Here is a 22,350-nt window from a genome sequence, read left to right as displayed (position 1 = left end):
TGTAATAAACGCGCAGGGACATCTAACTGACATGTTCATGCTTGTGTGAGAGCTTACCAGAGTCAAACAAGTCTTCAGCATGTCGAACTCTATGTTTGGCTGTTGGTAAGTTAACCAATGGGGTTTACACACATCAGTCTCTTATTTCCTGTTGCAGTCGAGTGTGTCTCATCGAGTGATTGTGTTACTATCCAGGTGGTGCATTTTGCCTGGCTCATAGTAAATCAAACTATATTTGCAAACAGTTCTTTATTTACAGGGTTCTTGCACTACTGACACACTTCATAAACACACACAGCCCAGATACACATGAAAATATTGTATATCTGAACAATAATGCAAAAAAAACAGCAGTACACTGTCAGAGCTGGAAGACACGTCTACAGGAATGAAACCTTGATGAAAAAGAAAAAAAATACTACAACTGTAAAATTTCCAGCCTTTCATGAATCAGCTGCAGCCTGCATGTAAAGTCTATCAGCGATTAAGATCTTCAGAGAGGTGTGGTTGGTGTGGAGGCCGTAGTGGGAACAGTCACTGGGTGCAGCCCCAAGTCCAGGGATGGAGTTTCATCTGTTGGAGGCGGGCTCTTTTTCTGCGCCTCCATCTTCTCTGTCAGCTGGGTGTAGAGCTCCTTCAGTGGCTCACTGCACTGTGAACACACAGCACACGTGTCAGCACATACAGTATACTGACATTCAACTCGCGTTCACACGTGTGTGTGCGTGTAAGACTACAATGATCACTGTCCGCATTTTAAAAATGAGTTAAAGTGCATCATCCTGTCCACACTCTATGCCCTTAATTTCATTCTGAATATGACAGCAAAGAATCGTGAATCTCATCTGTCAGCCTCTCTGATCCCCTGCTCGTACTGCTGCATCTCAGTCTGCAGCTCTGCTCCTCAGGCCTGACATCTGATTAGACTGCTCTGCTCCAGACGTCAATCTTTATGTACTCAGATTAGTTCTCCAGACTCTGAACCTTCTTCTCAGTTTATCTGGCTGCTCTGCACAGACAGCACCGACTCGCCCAGTTCACCTCTGCCTGTAATCTGCTCGGTCAGGGCTCAATATCCCATCCATGATCCTTTCAGCCTGGAATGATTATTTATCTTCTATCCAAGCACAGGCTGCTAGATGCTACATTAAAGACAACAGATGCCAATGTGGTGGATAACTGCTAAGAGTTAAACATCTAATGTCAGTTTGTGTGCCGGCCAGGTTAACATTTATAACCTGTTAACCTAATAACTGTTCAACACTACAGTGCTGTTGAAAATGAAACTTTTTTCTACCTCTGAAATCCCTCCAAGTGTTGTTTAGGGTTATGAATGTTAATTAATTCTGCTCTTAGTGAGTAGAGGAGCTGTGTGTCTGTGTGCAGCGGCACAGTGCGAAGTGCAAATTTCAAAAACAGAAAGACTATTACGAGAAATGACAGCGAGGGGGAGGAAGTACACGCCACTGTGGTCGAGGAAGTTCTACAATGTTCTAAATGCTTAATCACTGGTCAGCTACCAGCAATTATTGATAAGTCACATTTTTGAATTAGATATAACTGTCATCTAAATATTCAAGTTCATCCTTACACACAGGTATTCGGGCCAGTTAAGAGGCATATTTTGAAGGCGGAGTAAAAAATGAATGATGTGATCAACCATCATTGAACAGAGGGAGAGGCTCCAACACCAGCTGCCTGCCACCTGCAATGTAGCAAATGTACTCTTGAGAGTCCATCCCAGGCCCTTCAACCCCCACTCACACCTTTTGTCAGGTGACTTTAAGTGTTCGCATGACAGGGTGGGGTAATGTCTCACAATAGTTCTTCCCGAAACCTCTGGTGATAATGACCAGTGTTGTGCAAGTTACTTTGAAAGGGTAATTAATTATAGTTACTAATTACTTATTCAAAAAAGTACCTGAGTTAGTGACGGAGTTAAAATTAATTACTAGGAAAAGTAACTATTGCATTACTTTAGAAAAATATTTAACCCTCTGGGGTCCAGAGGCTGTTTTTGACCACTTTTGATGTTTCCTCCACATTTCACCTTTAAAAACTGTTTATTTGCCTTGTTTGGTGTCATCCTCACACAACCTCACGTGTCTGAATTTACAGTTATGTTTTCATTTTGATATACTGTATTAACACAACTGATCTGAAATCAGACAAAAAACATAAACTCTGAGTAGAAAAAAGTTAGATTTTTTACTGTAACAACCACAAACATGTTTAATGATCATATTTCAGAACTTTAAATGCAAATAAAATTGCAAATTTTAAAATCCTACGCACAAGTTTTGCAAACAACAAAGTTATTTGCAAACTTTTACCCTTTTTAAAATAAACATTTCAACCTATTTACAGAACAATCAGCTGTTCTGCATTAAATAAGACGCCACACAAATTTCTGTCCACTTTAAGAGAACATCACAGCCTGATACCTGCAGGTCTGACATAAGGTCATAAGCAGAGAGGTCTCGCTGCGCTGTCCTTAGATATTAAACGTGACGAAACTATTCTGCGTATATCTTGTTTATCATGACTCTGGTTTTACGTGGACTATCAGCACAATTTAAAAACTGGTATATATCACCTTGTTGCTTTGTCATCGTGAAGTGGTCATGTGATTGTTTTGCCACGACTACTTTATTCTTCCAAACAGCAGCACTCATGCGATCGTTTTGCTCCCTTGTGCCAAAAAGTGGTTCAACACGAGGGTTTAAATGGAGCTCTCCACCTGAAACCTACCTGTTTTGGAGGGTCCAGCGTTTTCATTAAAGTTTCCATACATGATGGTAACACTTTGTGGTGTAGATGCAGTAACATCCTCAGGGTGTGTCTGTGGACATTTTCTTTACTGTAACGAATTCAGACAGTCGAGACAATCTTGGTTAAAACAACAACAACAACAAATCATGTGATGAGAGAAGGGTGTTTGCTCTTTGGGCAAAGACGTGTCAATCATGAGTCTTTAGCCAATGACAATCCTCTATTCTCTAACACTGAATGACCAACTGGAGAGCTGTTCACTGTGCTGTGACCTACGTAAAAGGGACTGTAGGGGGTGAGACCTATGCAGCACAGTTTATGCCACACTTGAAGGTGACTTGTGTGATTGCCTTGTTAGCTTCCTGTATTATGCTAACAGGAACTCACGTTTACATGCAGTATTATGTTCCACAGTTAAATTATGTCCTGATACACACAGAATAAATGATCTTTCCATGTTTTCATGCTTAAGGACATGGACTGGCAGTTTTGGGATGGCCCCTTTCGGCACCTGCTTACATCTTTAAAATCACTTTTAAACTTCTGTAAAACGTGTTTATAAGATGCTACAGAAATTAAATCTTTATTGTTAATATTGTCATCCATTAACCTTCCTAACTGCTCAGCGAATTTAGGCTGGTGGCGTTGAAAGGGGACGGTCAGCAGTTGGGGATCTGAAACTACTGAACCACTAAGCTTTCTGCTATTGTCAGAAGCTGGGTGGTAATAAGAGCTTTGTGTATTTATAGTCAACTTTGGTGGTGTGGGATGAGAATGGTGATGTAGTCTTATACTGTAACACTGAGTCAACCTACCTGGAGAAAGATGTAAGGAGGAATCCATCAAAGACAACTGAACAAAACTCTTCTGATCCAAACTCATCAGAGAGAAGTGTGAGGTGTCCAGTCAGCAGGTGAAGGAAGATGTCACCAAAAGCCATATCATTGTAGGTCTCCACTACAGGGGGACAAAAAAGGAAACACTTGTAAGACTCAAACTGTTCCTATAAAGTGGGATGGTCAGTCATTAACACACTGAATGTGAAGTTTCTGAATATATGTTCCTGGTGACTAATTTCTTAGTTGACTAAACTAGAAAAGCCTAAACATCGAAAGTGTCCTTACTCTACTGAAGAAACATTTCTGTTCAGCGAAATTAACATAGGGGTGAAACACGTGATTTCAGTTCACTGGCAATAAGTCCAGCAGCAGAAAAACTCTTTGACAACAGCAGATGTAGTGGGAACATAGACAGCGACTTGCAAGTTGATGTAGTCATGGGAAACGACTAATACATGGCTGACTTTGGGGTTTTATAATTGAAAATTATTCATTTCTTCCTCGTGTGTTTTAATTATGTTAGGAGGGTATTGTTCAGCAAACTCATGGTAAAAGTTCATCACAGATACGCGTGCTTCCCCACACAGACCAGTGGTGGCACTTTTGAGGGAGCACAGGGACCACGCCCTTAATTGTCATCTGACAGCTCTAAGGTAGGGACACACAGCATGTGCGTCCATCAGCTTTGTGACTGTCCTGTTTAGATCAGAACCGGCAGTTTTCATCAAGTTTCATCATCAAAACAAGAAACTGCTTCCTACTCCAACATGATGTTGTTTGCCACTACCTTATTGCTTCTGTTGTCTGGATACGTAACGACCTCATCTTCCAGTCCCAACTTGCTAACAGCACCTCGCAGATATGCTGCCAAGTTTTCCTCTAATCCACAAATTAAAAGCATTGCTAATTTCCTTCAGTAATAAAAGGACAGATTTTTGACACACGACTCATTTGTCGTGGAATTTGAACAGCCTGCTGTTGCATACTTAGCTTCATTTCCTCTGTCAGTTTTGGTTGTGCTACAGTCTGCCAGGCACCGTGTATTCAGGCTCATTATATTTAATGAACTTTTGAAAGCCTCTGCATTCAACAACACTGAGTGAAATCTTCTGCTGTGATGAGCTACGAACTGTAGCATATTCAGGTAAACAATGTCATACTGGTGTGGCTAACGTTAGCAAAAGCTTTCTTTACATGAAAATGAACGTCCCCATGCCTGTGCTAAATATGTGTATTGCTCATGTTGAGTGTTGACAGCCAGTTTATTCTGACAAAGCCTAGATACAACTCTGTTTTCATTTTCTGGAGCAAACCACGTTAGGAGGGGTGCAGCTCCATCTGGGGGCAGAGGGCTACATAACAACTATGTACTGGCACTGGACAGCAATCAAAATATTAACGATCATATTACATGACTGGTGCGTCTGTTGCAGACTGCTGAAAATATTGTAGAGTAGTCGACTAATCGCGCACATCTTTGTTAATATTGTGATTTATTAACAAAACCATAAAACAAGCAACGTAACTGAGAGATCAGGTATAAGACTCAGTCACGTGAAAAAAAGGCAGTGATACTGCATTTTGACTCAAGTTACAGGATGAAATTGTTGTTATAGTTATAATTCAGACACTCACCAAGTGCAGGCAGCAACCGTTGTAAGGCATTCTTGTTCCTCAGTTTGGCGATGTGGAGGACATAGTAGAGACCCATTTCACAGGCCACTCTGTTCTCCTGCAGGTATCTGAGGGGGTAGGGAAACAATAACCTGCTACACCTCTGTGTGTGGTCCTGGAGACAACCACTGTCACCATTTGTTCAGCTTAGTGAACCGACTTAATGAATTGCCTCCACAAACGGATCCACCCACTAATTCACTACATCCCATTTCAAATTCCACCCAGGACAGAATCAGAATCAGAAAGACGTTATTTATCCCCAAGGGGCAATTAACATACAACAGAGCAGCATAACGTTGAAGATAAGGACAATAAGAGTGAGATAATAAATACACAGAATATACAGTCTAAAAATCAAAGTGACTGAAAGTGAATAAAGTGTTGGTAGTATATTATTCTATGTGTGTCATCGATAGTCTGGATGCCCTTGCATCATTAGGGCAAAGTGAACAGGCCAGCTACTGGTAGACAGAGCAGACCAGAATGACCAACCCGTGTACTTGTGTAGGAAAGCCTATGATTCAACCCAGGAATGCCTACAACTGCAAAGATTAACAAAACCCCAAGAGCCTTCAACAGTAATTCAGCGGGCATATGGAAAATGAGACTAAAGGCCAACTTCAAGCCAAAGCCTCCATCAAGTGCAGGATTTGCCAAAGAGATGCTCTGTCCCCACTGCTGTGCTGCATAGCTCCTCACTCAGGTCCTTAAATATGACAGGCTACAGACAGGCCACCTCCTCTACAGATGGTTGACTCCAACGTTATGCCAGAAATAAGTAAGACATCAATTCACTGATCCACAACACTTAGATAGACGGAGCTGTAGGGACTGCTCTGATAGAAGGCAACGCTGCAGACACTGAGGATCGTTATAAATACCTTGAAATCTGACAGGCAAATTTTAACCACAAAGAGGCCACTGGGAAAGATGCAACTACCAAACAGCTGCAGAGGAAGCACGAGATCTGTGGAACCAACACGTATGCCCTGCCAATCATCGGATGCTACTGATGCCTGGCCTGCTGGGATAATAAACTGACCCAAGGAGAAGTTGCTAGAAGCATAGAAGTCATTGTCATAAAGACAAACATGCCCAAGGTTTCAAGTAATGAAGTCAATGCAACTGATCTCTTACACCTCATACGTGGTTACATACATCATGTTACATCAACATCTCTATAGTTTATCATTTAAAACTACTGTCTCTGAGAAGAAAAATAAAGGAGCAGTACTAAAGACTTGTGGTTTATGATTTCTCACTTGTGTTTGGTGATTTGTTTTGTACAAACATGTGAAGAATTGACATTTTATAGTTACATTTAGAAGTGACCTACATTAGAGTCAGATGTGAGGGTTACTGTGGTAACAGTGCTTCTTACCTCCCGAGAAAGGAAGCTATGAGATGAAAGTACTGATGACAACCTGCGTTTGATGCAATATAACATCTGCCTCTCCTCTTTTGCTGCTGTGTTTTTACCTGTTGAAGGATTCAGGCAGGGTGGTGGGGTATGACAGCGAGCTCTTTTCTTCACTTGGGAGCTTCTGTTCCACAGTAAAGGTGTGATCATCCACAACCACTGACATCATTGCAGGCAAAAAGCGAGTAACCACTTCCAAATCCTGAGGGTGACATAAAAATACCAATAATGTCACGGTGACTTCTGCTGGACTGCTTTCCTGATACTTGCAGTGATATCTTTCAAAGTAATGTTTGAAATTATTACAATGGAGATTTATCATTTGCTGATTTGGATTACTGTAACCGGACAATATAAAAGACTTCAACAATGCGCATCATCACTTTTTAAAAGCAAAACGAGGAAGGAACGAGGCACGTGCAGAGGTAAAGAGGAGGTGGAGAAGCAGCTTTCCCTGTTGCTGTTACAGTACAAACAGGGTGCAGAAAATGCCAAATATAAACTCAGGTTGCATTAGAGTGCTCTTGGTGCTTCTAAAATGTTTTTATTACGGGGTAGGGCTCCCATCTCTGATGAATTGAGACACCTAAGTCAGCCAAAGTGGCTGCATTGGTCACTCTGACAAGAACAGCAGACCCAAGCTGATCCCAGAAATATTCAATGGGGTTGAACCTGCATGCAGGCCACTTCATTCTCTCCACTCCCAAATAGTGGATGTAGTCTTTGAGATTGCCTCCAGTGATGACAAGCTAAATTTCCAGTGACAGAGATGCTGCCCCGTGCCATCACAAGTGCCATCACAAGTGCCATAGGCAGAATCTGGACTCACTGCTGAACATAATGTTCCTCCACAAGTTCCCAGCATATATTACCATCACCAGTACAAATGGACCTGACAGTGAAAGGCAGTGAATGGCGATTGGATGTGTGCAGTCTGTTCTGGATAGTCTGGGTAGAGGGATAATCTCAGCATATCTGTAGAAGACTGTCTATGGTTCCTAAGTGCTGAGAGGGTAAGGATACAGTCGTTGCGTTGTCTCCTCGGACACCCACTTTGCAGCCTATTTCTGACATCTCACGTTACACTGGAGCTGGGCCTTCAATTTGGAGATGGTACTAGGGTTCACTTCAAATAATGCTGCAAATTGGTTTTGGGGAACACCAGCTTGAAGTTGCCATATGGCACAGGGCATAACCAGATTGGCATGCAGGGTCCATGCTCACAGGTACAAACCAGGCATCTGACTATCAGCACCTGGGGTACCAGAAGCTCAAGACAAGAGTCAATAGAAGAATTAGCTGTATGGCACTGGTAGAGAAGATTTGCCACATTTTAGGTGCAACCCACAGTCAACTTTGCTGCTCAACCTATTAATGGATTGGCCTTACAAATGTGGCACAATGTAATGGGACATAAATAGGCTTTCCAACAGCATAAGATTTAGGGCGAAGAAGCATTCTTACAAGAAAGAAATAACTGACTAAACACGAATGATCTTACTTTTTGTGGTAAGTGTATTTAGTTCTGTGTCAAGAAATCAAGGTTTATTGAGATATTCAAGTTCATGAGCTGTGTAGCTCTGCCTATAACACAATGCAAGGACGGCATGAGGGAAGTAATTATTGAGTCACTAGGGCCATGACCTTCTAAAATTTTGGAATTGAAAATATGAGTTACAGGTGTAGTGACCACATCAGCACTGCGATGGAGACATGCGTCTAAACTGTCTTCGCCCCTACACTTCTATGGGATTGAGGCAGCTAGTTTATTGTAGACTAAAAGAGAATTTGTTGTCATAGCTTTCAGTACTTGTTGAGAAAACAAGTATTGAAATATATATTACATACGACTATTATTGTAAGATTATCAGTATTTTAAAAAACATTTCTTATTATCTGTCGACAGTTGACATTAAATACCATGAATTGGATAAATTACTCAATTTAATACATTTTCATAATGCAATCAAAGGTTAGACAGCAAATTATTTTATAATTCTAATGATCATTTCTGAGTACTGCTGGCCAAATAAGTACTTCTCATCCACTGTAAAAGCCAATGCGCAGAACCATGACTTTATTTTAGATCAGTCCGTTTGGCCTGTCTTAAGCATCTATTAATTCCCTCCAATCTGTCCAAAAATGTTCTCAAAGGTTCTGCACTGGCTTCCTGTAACATTGAGATTTCTGTTTCACATCTTGGTTCTTACTTCTATACCCTTACAAGGCGAGGCTCCCTCCTACATCCTTGATCCACTCCACTCCTATTCTCATGTCTACAAATAAAATTCTTCTTGTTGTCCCGCACACCTGTCTGAAATCTATGGGGGACTGTGCATCCCAAACTACTGAATAGCTTACCGCCCTCTCTTCGTACCACAGCCTCTGTGTTAAAAAACAGTTTAAAACTCATCTGTTTGGCGTTTGGCTCATATTTCATGTTCTGTGTTGTTTTACAAGTTCATACATGTTCATTTTGTCCTTAGACAAGCTGGTTATTGAAACCTCTGTAAAGCCCACTGTGACTGGTTTCTTGCCTTTCAAAGGCCTATATGGTATGAATACATTTTACTTTTTTTTTTTTTATTAACCGAAAGAAATTCAAATCAAATAGAAATCAAACTAAAGGAATTTGCTTCAGTTTGATTTATAGCTGGTTTAAATAAAAATACAGATTTTTCCAGAGACACTACAATACTGTGAGTAACAATATTTACGTACACAGCAGGTCCCCTGTTTTCTAATCAGTGAAAGCAAAAAATTGATGCACAGATTCAGATAAACCTGTGTTGTCGGCATTTACGCACCAAACGAGGCTCTTTGAAGACCTGACTGTCAATCATGTCCCAGGCTCCTTGACCCAGTGAGAGCATCCTCAGCAGCAGCATCAGGTCAGGACTATCCTGTGAGCAAAAACATACGACATGAGACTGTTATCAAAAATGCTGCCCCATCACAGTATATGTATGTGGGTACAGACAACTAGTAATTAGCATTAGACAACATTTAAAATTAGAGATGCACTGCTGAACAGCATTGAAATATTATGTTTAACCTAAATTAGTGCATGAATTTTGTTTCTTATTTCGACTAGTTTAAAACAAGCCCACATTCAACATAACATTAGCTCACTAACTGAAACTGATTTTAAAAACATAACATGTACTGGGGCAGTAATGGTGTTGTCGTGGTTAGCACAGTTGCCTCACAGTAAGAAGGTCCAGTGTTCAAATCCTGCTTTGGCCTTTATGAGTTTGCATGTTCTCTCCTGGTATTCCAGCTTCCTTCCCCCAAGGATAACTGGTGAATCCAAATGTGAGTGTGAATGGTTGTCTGTTTCTGTCAGTGGCTGCATGAATTAAATGCACCGCTCTGACTGCTTGCTTAAAATCAACCATTTTTACACTGTTGTATTTTCTTCTTTTACTGAAATAACCTCACAACCTTAAACATAATATGACACTGCAGAATAACTGCAGGGAATTATTGTGTTTTGGGTTTATTTCAACTTTCTGTGTTGCACAACTAAAACTTGCACTTAGAGTGGCACTGTTTCATCGTCTAAACTTCTAAATGTGCCTCCCTTCCTTTTCTTTGCCACATTGCGTGTTTTTGCTGTATCACCCCAAAGTTGTCAGTCAGTATAATACCACAAATTGTCAGCACAATTGTGTATCACTTCTTCTGTTTCTCATGCACAGTATACTCACTCGTGGTAAAGCATCCTGACTCAGCAGCTCTTGCAGGTTCCTCATGATACTCAAGACTAGGGTGTTGCAGGCAAACGGGTCACACAGGATCATAGACAGGTCCCTGCAATGCACAATGATCAAAACATTATTTTGTGCATCTACCAATGATCAGCAACTATTTTCATAAACCAGCTCCTCGTCTGTTACCCAAGGACTTGCTCTTGTCCTTTCTTCACTCCATCCAGGAAACCCTGTAACTCTCTGGCTCGCTTACCATCCACAAACTTCTCACGGATACAGGCATCTAAACACCAAGTGAACTGTCAAAGTGCACAAAACAAACGAGAAGAACCCATTCAACACACAAAGTAAAATACACTGGAGATGTGATTAGGGACTTTATTTACCACCAGTATCTGTGCCCTCACCTTATGGCAGGGATCCACCGAGCAGATCTCACTGATGTCCAGGTCATGAAGAGACATGAGCAGTTCTGCTCTCAGGGTGCAGTAGTGGACATTCCGGGTTCGCAGAAAGAGAGTTCGTAAAAACTGCAGCACCATGTCATACAGTTTCACATTCTTCCCGATCATCTGAGTCAGCTTTAGAACCACCTACAGTACATAGACAACAGGAATAGTCAGCAAAGGGAATTCCAAAACAGGAGCTGTATATAATTTACATGCTCCTGAGAACCCCAGACCTTTGACTAAGAATGCCAAGTTATTTTTACTCTCCCCTAAATACAGCACTTTCATCAACTATTTAGACCTGCTGTTTCGAACATTAATGATGGGATTTCCGGCTCTTTTTAGAGGACCGGCTCTTCGGGTTGTTTTGTTGCTTTAATTTATTATCAACAACAATATAAAATTATGCACAAAAGGAATTACTAATGTAAAAAAATTTGGTTTTATTTATATAATAGGGGTGCAACGATACACAAAATTCACGGTTCGGTTCGGTTCGATACTTTTGTGTCACGGTTCGATATTTTTTCGATACAAAAAAAATGTTCATGCCTTTTTAATTTGTCATTTATTAAAATTATAAATATATATTTTAACTCAAAAGTACAGTTTTTAAATTTAACCCTAACCCTTGTGCGCGTTTTTTATTTTGACAGCGAATGCGCATCAGTGCTGTCGCTCTCTATACACAGTTCGCGCGATTGCAAAGTGAAAGCAAAAAAACAAGCGCAAATTCAAATGCGACTTCAATATGTCACATATTGACAGTGGCTCACCGATGCCAATGACATAATTACCCAGCTACATTTCCGAAAGAATGCAAAAGCATTGACATATATTTTTCCTACAATAGCCCGACGGGCAGGGAAGAGATAGATTTTGGTAGCCCGACTGAAAAAATCGCTAGCCCCGGGACGTTGGGCTAGCGATATTGCGAGCCCTGTATCTGATTGAGGAATCACTCATCTTTGGAAAAGAGAGTTTATTACAGAGAAATGTCTCTTTCCAAAATAAAAGCTATACTATCCGCTTCTTCTGGGCTATATTCTCAGCAGCATATTAAACAGCTGTCTAAATGACTCGGCTAAAGTTAGTAGCATGCTTGCTTGTTTTTTTTCTGCTTCCACTTGTCTTTGCACTAGGATGATGTGAGCGTAAATGTGCAGTCATATTCGTTGTGTTCCCACTAGTGCTTTCAGGTTAATCTCGTTGAAATGACCTTAACGCCACAACACGGCAAATCTCCGTTAACGAGCTACCGCCGATCGCCCCGTGCATGGGGCTAGACGGCCAACACGTTAACGAGCTAACTGCGCTAACACACTAGTTCCCACCCATGTAATTAAGCATTGCATGGCACATCCAACATACTGTTTTACTTTAGTCCATGACGCGCTTACCTTCAGGGTCATACGTCACATGAAAACCAAAATAATTCCAAACGCCAGATCTGAATGAGGGTGGGGGAGGTCCATCTTGCAAGGAGAGCTTAACTTCTGTCTCGCTAGCTTGCCCTGCGCTCTTCCTTCTGATGATGCTGTCTGTGTTGAGCGCTCAGTGGATCTGCGTTCGACTACTCCGCCTAGGCTGCACTGTCGACCCTAGGCTGAGTAGTCGAACGCAGATCCACTGAGCGCTCAACACAGACAGCATCGTCAGAAGGAAAGTTGATAAAATAAATTACAAATGTTGTATTGTTCGATACATATGCGTACCGAACCGAAAGCACTGTATCGAACGGTTCAATATCGATACGAATATCGTTGCACCCCTATTATATATGTTTATATATAAATATATACGGTGGCCCCTAGAGAAAAAACACGTACAAACTCCAGAGCACATTGTTTTGGAAGTTCAATTAACGCTAGCAGAGCTACCTAGATCACTTAAATTACACAATTGAAAGCATATGTGTATTGTTTGTGTATTTATACACAAACACTCATATATATTCAAATAATTAAAAAAAGAAGACGAGTTAATTTACCTGTTACTACCACACACCAAATGCAGTCGTTGGTACTTGCTGGCTTGTGTAGCCACGAGGTAACAAAAGCTCAACACTGCCCCCTAGCATCCTGGAGCACTTCTGTTGTGTTTTGGAGTTTGTGCGCATTTTGGAGGTTTCACGTGCTTCAGAATTTGTATGTGTTCTGGAGTTTGTACGTGCTTTGTCTGTAGGGGCCACCGTAAATATACTTGTATTTATTCACACCACATGAAATGTAATAAATAAATCATATAATACAAAAACCAACTAGTTACATTTCAACTTTTAACTATTTAAATGCATGAATAAACTTACTGAATCCTTTATCATCTGCAACTGAAAATAGTTGTGGATGATTACTATACCTTTCTAATGTGACCTTGTTGTCCCTGGTTGTCTGTTTCTGTCAGTGGCTGCATGAATTAAATGCACCGCTCTGACTGCTTGCTTAAAATCAACCATTTTTACACTGTTGTATTTTCTTCTTTTACTGAAATAACCTCACAACCTTAAACATAATATGACACTGCAGAATAACTGCAGGGAATTATTGTGTTTTGGGTTTATTTCAACTTTCTGTGTTGCACAACTAAAACTTGCACTTAGAGTGGCACTGTTTCATCGTCTAAACTTCTAAATGTGCCTCCCTTCCTTTTCTTTGCCACATTGCGTGTTTTTGCTGTATCACCCCAAAGTTGTCAGTCAGTATAATACCACAAATTGTCAGCACAATTGTGTATCACTTCTTCTGTTTCTCATGCACAGTATACTCACTCGTGGTAAAGCATCCTGACTCAGCAGCTCTTGCAGGTTCCTCATGATACTCAAGACTAGGGTGTTGCAGGCAAACGGCTTAAGCTTAAGGAAAGCTCTCTTTCTCTCTCTCTCCCTCCCGCTCTGTTCCTGTGCTACTGTGAGTGTAACTACCGCCCCTCCCCCCTCTGCCCAGTGCAAAGCACAAGGCTGATGTGCGGAGTGAAGCGGGAAAAAGTGAGAGAGAGAGAGAGGGTGAGAGAAAGAAGAAAAAACCACAGCTCCCAATAAGGAGCCGGCTCACGTCGTTCACTTCAGAGATCCGGCTCCAAGAGCCATTTCGTTCGTGACCGACACATCACTATTGAACATTTAAGAGTTTCCTATGCATCTTTGGTGACGTTATTTTCTCTTTCATTGCTTTTCAGTGCCTATGCCTTTCTTCTAATTCCACTGTCAGAACTGCTAAGAATTGTTAACAAAATAATTTCAGAGTGACGATGCTAGCACCCAATAGTTACAACCAGGTACAGCACGATCCATAATCCTGACTTATTCTAACATATTGACTTTAGTCATCTGTAACTCATGTTACAATGGTACAATGCAAACATAACTAGCATTTGACTTCTACAGATTGATAACACCGTGGCAAGGTGCCAGCTAGCTGCATGTTGTGCAAGACACATTATGAAAAGCACATACAACATAACAGGACAACAGGACAGGCAAGTCCTCTGTATGTCTCTCAACTAATTTGGTCCATGACAGCTTGCACACAATATGTCAACATGAGCCATATGCAAAGCGAAAGTAACAGAAGGTTGACTGGAGCTTGCTTATTGGATGACACCCGTGCAAGTAAAGAAGTTGCACCAAACTTCTTTTCTTTTAAATAAATGAATCTGATTCACAGCTGTGGGGACTGGGACACTAATCAGATCTAAGGACGGCCAAACAGACAATGCACATGGCCTGAGACGAGAGCTATAGAAGCCTGTCGACCTAAACAACACTACAGTGGCTTTTACTGTCTGTGAATGGTGCAAAAGAAGCCCACCATTGGCTGGGACCACCACTATGTTTTCTCAGGACTGCATTCTCAGCCCCTACTGTACGCCCTGTACACCTATGACTGCACACCAACCCACCCAACCAACATCATCGTCAAGTATGCCGATGGAGATCAGACAGCGCAGAGGGCGGAGATAGAAAACTTGCTCCGCTAGTGCTCCGAAAATACCCTGAAGTTGAATGTCCTTAAAACAAAAGAACTCATAACTTCAGGAGGCACAGACAGGTCCACTACCCTCTTATTATAAATGGAGAATGGGTGGAATCTGTCCAAGAAATGTCCAGATTGTAATGGCTGCTAAAGGAGCTTAAGGAAATTAAAATTGTGTTACATTGTTTAGTCTGAAATAAATCTGAAGCCAGTGTTATTGTGCTCTGCAACTCACCTCGCCTTGGCGTCGTGTTTTTGGAGAAGGGCTGAAGAAATTGTGCAGGATGGAGAGGTCGCTGCTGAACAGAGCTGCTTCCTTCTCCACAATGTACTGTTTTAGGAGAGGTGAGACTTCATCCCCAAACAGAGCCTGGTTGTCCTGCCAGATCTGCCTTTTTACCTCTACTGCACACACCTTGTAGAGCTCTTTGTCAGCCATCACCATCTTTAGTTTCTTCTCTGGCACCTGCAGGAAGAAGCAAGCAATAAAGGTTAAAAAGAGGTCCGCCTAAAACGGATCCTTGGCTTCTTGTCAAAACTATATTTTCTCATGTACTGCTTACAACATTCCCCTCCCTTACTATGAGCATCAGCTAATGCTGGAGACTGAAGTTAGTTAACTTCTCCAGTTTGCACGATGGCTGATTATTTCTATGCTGTACCAGTGTCTGGCAATAGTAGACACTCACAGTGATTGTTCTGTGGGAATTAAAGAGAGTTGGCCAAGAAACAAATGCAGCATGTCTTAGGTTATTCTCACACCTGCGGTATTTAATCTCTTTAAATCAAACTCCCCCCACCTCCCTCCCACCGAGGCTCTTTGGAGGATGTGGTCTGAGTATGGTTCCAAATGAACTCCAGAGTGCTTTGTTTATGGTGTGAAAGTGATCCGAGCCCAATCCAACTCCCAGGTGATAGTTTAAACTAAAATAAATCCCTTAGCCACATTTGCTTTGTATTTTCAATGCAGGATTAATTACGGATGAAATTATTAATCCTTTCAATTAAGGATCAATTCCTATAACGGATAATGGTTGAAATACTTGCCTTAGGTAGATGCTTCAGGACCTGCATCACCACCGGCTGAATAGATGGCATTTTAACAAGTGGGAAGCTCTTCTCGAGCAGCTCTTCAAGCTTCCTGTATCTATAGATAGAAGAAAAGAGCAAAAAAAAAAAAAAAGTCATAAAAACACTGGTTCCCTCAGCAAGCATACAAATAAATTAAAAAAACCAAAACACAACCAATCACAGACCTGTCCTCCTCCTTCCCCTCGGCTATGACGGCAACTCGCTCCATCAGCTTTTCTCTAAGCTCATCAAAGACAGACTGGTGGAACTCAAGCCGAGGCGTGCCATGGAGATCGAGAAAAGGAAGAGCAGACTGGAGCGTTGGCAGCAAGATTCCATTTTCCATCTGCAATAATGTAACATGTCAAGGACTCATCAGGAATTAGTTCTAGCCGTGCAGCTACTCTATTCAAAGTCAGCTTACCCATAAGGGCACACACCTGTAAAACATGGCCAACCACATTTTATACTCCATGATATGGTTCATATAATATGGGCTTTAAATGGTCCACAAAGTATTAAATGTAAGTTAAATATGAAATGTAAATTGCATAAATGAATAAACTTAGTAGGTTTATTGACTCTTTGCCTAAAAATGTAAACAGAAAAAAGAATTAAGCACGTCAGGAGAAGAAATACACCATGTTTTCATTTTGAATATTTTGATTTGAAACCGAACTGAGAGCTGAATAACAAATCAACTTTAACTGTGCTATAATGGCTACACGACATGGGCATAGCCTATATGCATAATAGGAACATATGTCTGTAGAAAACAGCAACTTATTGTAAGTTGTCCAGAAAAAGAATTATTCTCATATTCCCCCATACATTTGTTAGTCATCTGAATTATAACGTTTAGGGAAATCCCTTATAAAAAAATTTCAATCAATATGTCATGTTTTTGTTAAACAAAATTTAATTGTTATCACTGACCAAAGTAAGTTTGGTGATGGCCGTTTTGTTTTTCACATCGCCTTTGGAAATATCCTTTTTTCCCTGATGACCAGTCAAAAACCTAAATATTTTGAGCTTAGCATGAAAAAAATGCAAAAAAACAAACAAACAAACACCCGACAAAGCCACAAACACTCAGTATTACCAGTGAATGCTGAGGATTGGTGTTTGAAAAGCTCAAATAAACAGTTACTGAATTTGTTGCAAGTGAATCTGAATTTGATTAAATCGCTGATTTTCTGTAGCTCTGTCATAATGGTTGGTATCTGGGAAAATAATAAAACTGCCTCAGCATGTTCCCAAGCTGAAAATGTTCAAGATTGTTAAAGCTCTGATAAGAGAGACTACGTTTAATGCAAACGTAGTCTCTCTTATGAGTTGGCAAATCTGATCAAACTGACAAAAACACAAACACAGGATATTTCTATTTTAATCATGTTAGATTTTAATTTACATTGTAACACCTCTGAAAACCTACGGTATTACCTATGTTGTAACTTGACATGCTCCGCCCTAAAAATCACACTTACTTCAGTTACTGTGATCGGTTGATTCAGCACTGTTCATTCTCCCTTCAAATTTCTAGCTACTTTTTGGCTGCAGTGTTTTAATTTATCAGTGAAAGAATAACTATGATCATCTCAATATAGGAAATAACAAACAAAGCATCATTACAAGGACTTACAGATGTCAGAAAAGACTAGTGAAGCTATTGGAAGGAACATGAGGGGATGTACAAAGAAGTGGAAAAACTTGAGGGACAAATGTGTTTACTCCTAAAAAAAACTGAGGACAAAAAAAAAGAGACCCAGGAGGGAAAAATGTTGGCGCATCTTATTTCAAAGATTCACCGCAGATGTGGACAAGATGATAAACTTTAACTTTTCTACTTTTACAATCATTTATTAAAATGTATTTCTTATTTTACTACAGCCAGTCTCTTCATGACCTGGACATCAGTGAGATCTGCAGCTTTAAACTGCAGGCAATCACTGGTTCAGTGAGTTTCACAGTCACTGGATTTCTTTAAGTTTCTTGAAGATGTTTTGTTCATGTTTCTCTCATCCAAGAAGCTTCTTCAGTTTTCTGAAATAGTTCCCTGAACTGAAGAAGCTTCTTGGATGAAAGGTGATCTTCAAGAAACTTTTATTTCCAAGCTCCTAGATTACCATGACCTGGGTGACTGAGAACCTACAGAGACTCTTCTATGAAACAAACTACACATGCAACGGGCCTTATAAGACAGTGATTATATACTCTCGTGGACACTGCGTGGATAGTGCTCATCTTTTTGACTGCACAAGACTATTACATCTGTGCAATTTTAAGGACAAGCGACATAGCTGGAATTTACAAATCAGCAGGGGCAGAAATGTGCAAAAGATGGAGTTAGCCACATCACCTGCTAGTTATCAATCCGACGTTCTGAACCACGCTGTTCAGTGCCATGGAGAGACACTGCATGCTCATATCTTAGTCGGTTATGGGACATGAATATCAGGCTGTATTAAATAAAACTGAAACTAGATACTGAGCCCATGAATCACCCAGTAAAGTGTCTATTGAGGACACAAATCAAAGAAGTTTAATGGTTGCTTTCCCATAAATGTCTACAACCAAAGGTATTGCCCCAAGGTGTCTATGTAAAAGAATGCAGGTTTAGATATGGTAGAGCCATTACTCTTAATCCCACTATACAATGTTCCTTCCTGTTAAAAACAAGTTTTTCCTTCCTACTGTTGCCATAAAGAGTGTCTGTGACATCCCTAATACTTAGGGAAGATTGACTTGAGTACAAATCTTTTTAAATATCTTTTTTTTAAAAAATGGGACTAAATCTTCTCAACCTCTTCTACGCAAAAAAATAAATAAATAAATAAATAAAAATTAAAAATGCACAAATCACGACAGGGGCAGGAATCTGTTTTTTGCTGCATCTCCATGGGGCCCAGTCTGGGTTATCTAGTGATGTGACGTTCTGTATCGAGGCTTCGAAGCTTGTGTCGAGTAATGGAGGGGGCGTTTCCGCGATGCGCGTATCGAGGCTTGCTTCATTTATGGGAGGAGCTGAAAATGATGACGTCCGAAGCCTCGCTGCCCGGCTGTACCACGTGACTGGTTCATGAAGTGGTTCGAACTTTGCCGTGAGCTATGACAGCGATATAAACCCCTCAGATTTCATTCAAAATGTGGGTGTTTGATGGAGAGTTGCGGTTAGTGAGAGTTTGGAGACAGTTTGGAGGTTTATGAGAGTGAGGAGAGAAAGTCAGGAGAGAATGGAGCCAGCTAAGAAGAGGAGGATGTCCTCCCCTGTGTGGGAACATTTTGATCTTATTCCTCCCAACAAGGTATGTAAATTTCTACAGAAGATGTATTTTCATGATACTGATGGTGCAATACAATTTATGTTGAGCTGTCTTGACTTTTGTACAAGGTGAAGTGTTTGCTATGTGCCAGGGAGCTGGGCTATAACAACAACAACACCTTATCCATGCTTAGGCACTACAGAGCTTTGCATGAGAATAAGGGGGACACCGATTGTGGAGCAAGACCAGGTGAGCCATCAAATGCAATGATAATATAGCATGCAGTAATGTTACTAAATGATATAACAATATTATACAACTGTTATAAGTTACGTGTGTGATATTTATATTTGTGCTTTGTCTTTATTGTCTTTCCTCAGGAGAACAATCTCAAATAGATGAAGACCTGGTTAGCATGGTGATTGAGGACTCCCAGCCATTTAGCATTGTGGAGGACAAAGGATTCAAAAGATTTGTTAAATCATTAAATCCCAGCTATGTTCTCCCCACTAAAAAGGACGTAAAAGCAGTGAAAATTTAGTTTTTACAGAATAAAATGTGAACAGGCAGGACTGAGGCTCAAAGCCTCAGTGTGTAGCTGTCCATACCTCAACGTTACAAAAGCACAACTACTGTCCACACCCCACCTCACAGTAAATGATCATTTCCATGTCAAGCATTTCCAAATAATCATTTCCCATACTGCCACTATAAATATACACAGTATACTGCCATCACTACAATATACATGTTTTACACACTCCTTTTGTTGTTGACATTTACAGGCTGTGTGCAAAAGGCCACACTCTTCAAATTCATGCCAACTAATATTTTTACGTCCAGTAGGTGTCCTGCTAGAGCAAATGAAGCTTCAAGAAGCTTTGCGCTGGGATGAACCAATTGGATGAAAAGCTTCAGTGCTTCATGAAGCTTCATCTGCCCATCACTAGGGTTATCTCCTGAGCACCGATATAAAACCGAAAGGCCAAATAGCACGATTACTGGTTTCACTTTTCACATGACATTTTTCATATACAGTCTATGGTTTGTGCTCAAACTGTATTACCTATTTAAGACAATAAATAGCTGTTCAAACTCTCTAAAGCTCTAAGTTGTCGTCGACTTATATCACCTACTCTCACCTCATGGAGGTAAAAACACTCCAAACACACCACAAACAAACACAACAGAACGGCATACGTTCTGTGCATTGTGAGATTGTCTGCCATCTCCAATCCTCTCTCCTGCTTTTACAGATCTGGCGGGAGAGATCCGAATAAAGGGCGAGAAGGCGATGAAAATCCTGCATTTTGATTTTTTTTTTTTAATGCAGGATATTAGCTCAAAAATATGAACTTGAAGTAGAGAGCAATTTTCATTGACCATTTCTCCCACTTTCTCTTTTTGCAATCTGTGTTGTTTTGTTGTTGTTTATCGCTACAACAGTGATGAAAATAGCTTGGTAGGAAACAACGAAGAACGGTGACTAGCTTTGGGTGGTTAAGAACATACGTTATCGTTTGTTTATCAATCCGGGAACGCTTATTTACCGTTAGTCGAAATGTACACTCTATCACTCGAAGCATTAAGCTGTTGGGTGTTACCTGAAACTGATCGATGGCTTTCAGCGGCTCTGTGCAGTTAGTGAGAGTTTCTTTAAGATCCTCTCCGTTGGATATACCAAGCTCAGGCAGCCCCGCGAACATCGTGCTTTCAGTTTAAGCATCAATTAAATTATCTGAGTCAAATCGATGTCTTCTGGCGGGAGTTTAGTCAACAAAAGTAAATTCCTTCTGCAGAAAACAACACATCCGCCTTTTCAGTGAGAGCTTCCTGTGTTGCAACTTTGTAAACACTCCGCCAGAAACATCCGCGATGAAACGTTCCAGCGTGCTCTGCGGTAAAAGGGCGAGCATCAAGGGTTCGATTGCAAGCTGCGGAGAAGCGCGAACGTACAGAGAGCTGATGTAAAACCGAGTGTTAAAAGTGTCCGCTGCATTTACTGTCTGTGCCTTTCATGCTGTGTTTTTGTTCGCGGTGAACTCAGCTGAAGCTGTCTGCTCTATTTCAAACTCCCTTTGCTCCACCGTAAATTGGCCGTACTCACAAACATGGGAGGATTCTATTGTGGCAAAGATCGTGGTAGAAGTATAATTACCTCGGGAAAATACGTTTAAAGTTTTATTTAAAGTCTCATATAAAGTCATTTTTAAATGCTTAACTAAAGAGATCAAAAAGCATATTTGCAGACTCATACAAAAAAGTTTGAGCATATTTGAAAAGTTTTACTCCATCAAAACAACTAACAACTTTTTTAAAATTTAAACATAACACATCAGTCTTCAAAATAGTGATGTGTCGGTCGCAAACTAAACAGATCTTAGAGCCGGCTCTTTGAAGTGAACGACGCGAGCCGGCTCCTTATTGGATTCAGAAAGTTTATTCATGCAGGCCCATATGAGAGAGAATGTGCATCTTTTTGTTTTCATATTTGAATTTATATTTAATTGTGTTGTGGTTTGCAGTGTTTTGTGTTGTTTCACTTTAAAATTGTTTAAAAGGAAAAAGCTGAAAATTTAAATAGTTAAAAGTTGAAATGTAAATAGCCGTTTTTTGTATTATATGATTTATTTATTACATTTTATGTGGCGTGAATAAATAAAAGTATATTTACGGTGGCCCCTACAGACAAAGCATGTACAAACTTCAAAACACGTACAAACTCCGACGCAGGTACAAAACACAACAGAAGTGCTCCAGGATGCTGGGCGCAGTGTTGAGCTTTTGTTACCTAGAGGCTACACAAGCCAGCAAGTACCAACGACCAGATTTGGTGTGTGGTAGTAACAGGTAAATGAACTTTTTTTTAAAATTATTTGAATATATATGAATGCCTGTGTATAAATACACAAACAATACACACATGCTTTCAATTGTGTAATTTAAGTGATCTAGGTAGCTGTTTTGGAAGTTCAGTTAACTCTAGGAATGTGTTTTTGAGTTTGTTCGTGCTTTGTCTGTAGGGGCCACCGCATATATTTATATATAAACATATATAAATAAAACCACGTTTTTTTACATTAGTAATTAATTCCTTTTGTGCATAATTGTATATTATTGTTAATAATAAGTTAATTAAAGCAACAAAACAACCTGAAGAGCCGGTTGGGAGCCA

The 22,350-nt window shown here is 40.4% G+C and overlaps 1 protein-coding gene across 1 annotated transcript; it reads right to left on the bottom strand.

Annotated features, from left to right (window-relative positions):
- Window positions 1–234: 234 nt before the first annotated feature.
- nelfb (negative elongation factor complex member B) lies at window positions 235–21,032 on the bottom strand. Its single transcript, XM_085293305.1, has 13 exons — window positions 20,780–21,032; window positions 16,098–16,258; window positions 15,889–15,988; window positions 15,077–15,307; window positions 10,829–11,014; window positions 10,608–10,720; window positions 10,419–10,521; window positions 9,516–9,611; window positions 6,768–6,910; window positions 5,247–5,353; window positions 3,588–3,729; window positions 2,752–2,860; window positions 235–652 (listed from the first exon to the last, which is right to left on the bottom strand). Exons 1-13 carry the CDS (start codon window positions 20,879–20,881, stop codon window positions 494–496), a joined length of 1,752 nt encoding a protein of 583 aa, XP_085149431.1. The 5' UTR covers window positions 20,882–21,032; the 3' UTR covers window positions 235–493.
- Between the last annotated feature and the right edge of the window lie 1,318 nt (window positions 21,033–22,350).

The sequence above is a fragment of the Mchenga conophoros genome, linkage group LG12 (genome assembly GCF_057382185.1).
Source record: "Mchenga conophoros isolate Kocher_MC1m ecotype Shallow Benthic linkage group LG12, M_conophoros_male_GT1.1, whole genome shotgun sequence".
Taxonomy (NCBI): domain Eukaryota; kingdom Metazoa; phylum Chordata; class Actinopteri; order Cichliformes; family Cichlidae; genus Mchenga; species Mchenga conophoros.
This window is presented reverse-complemented; position numbering and strand designations above follow the sequence as displayed.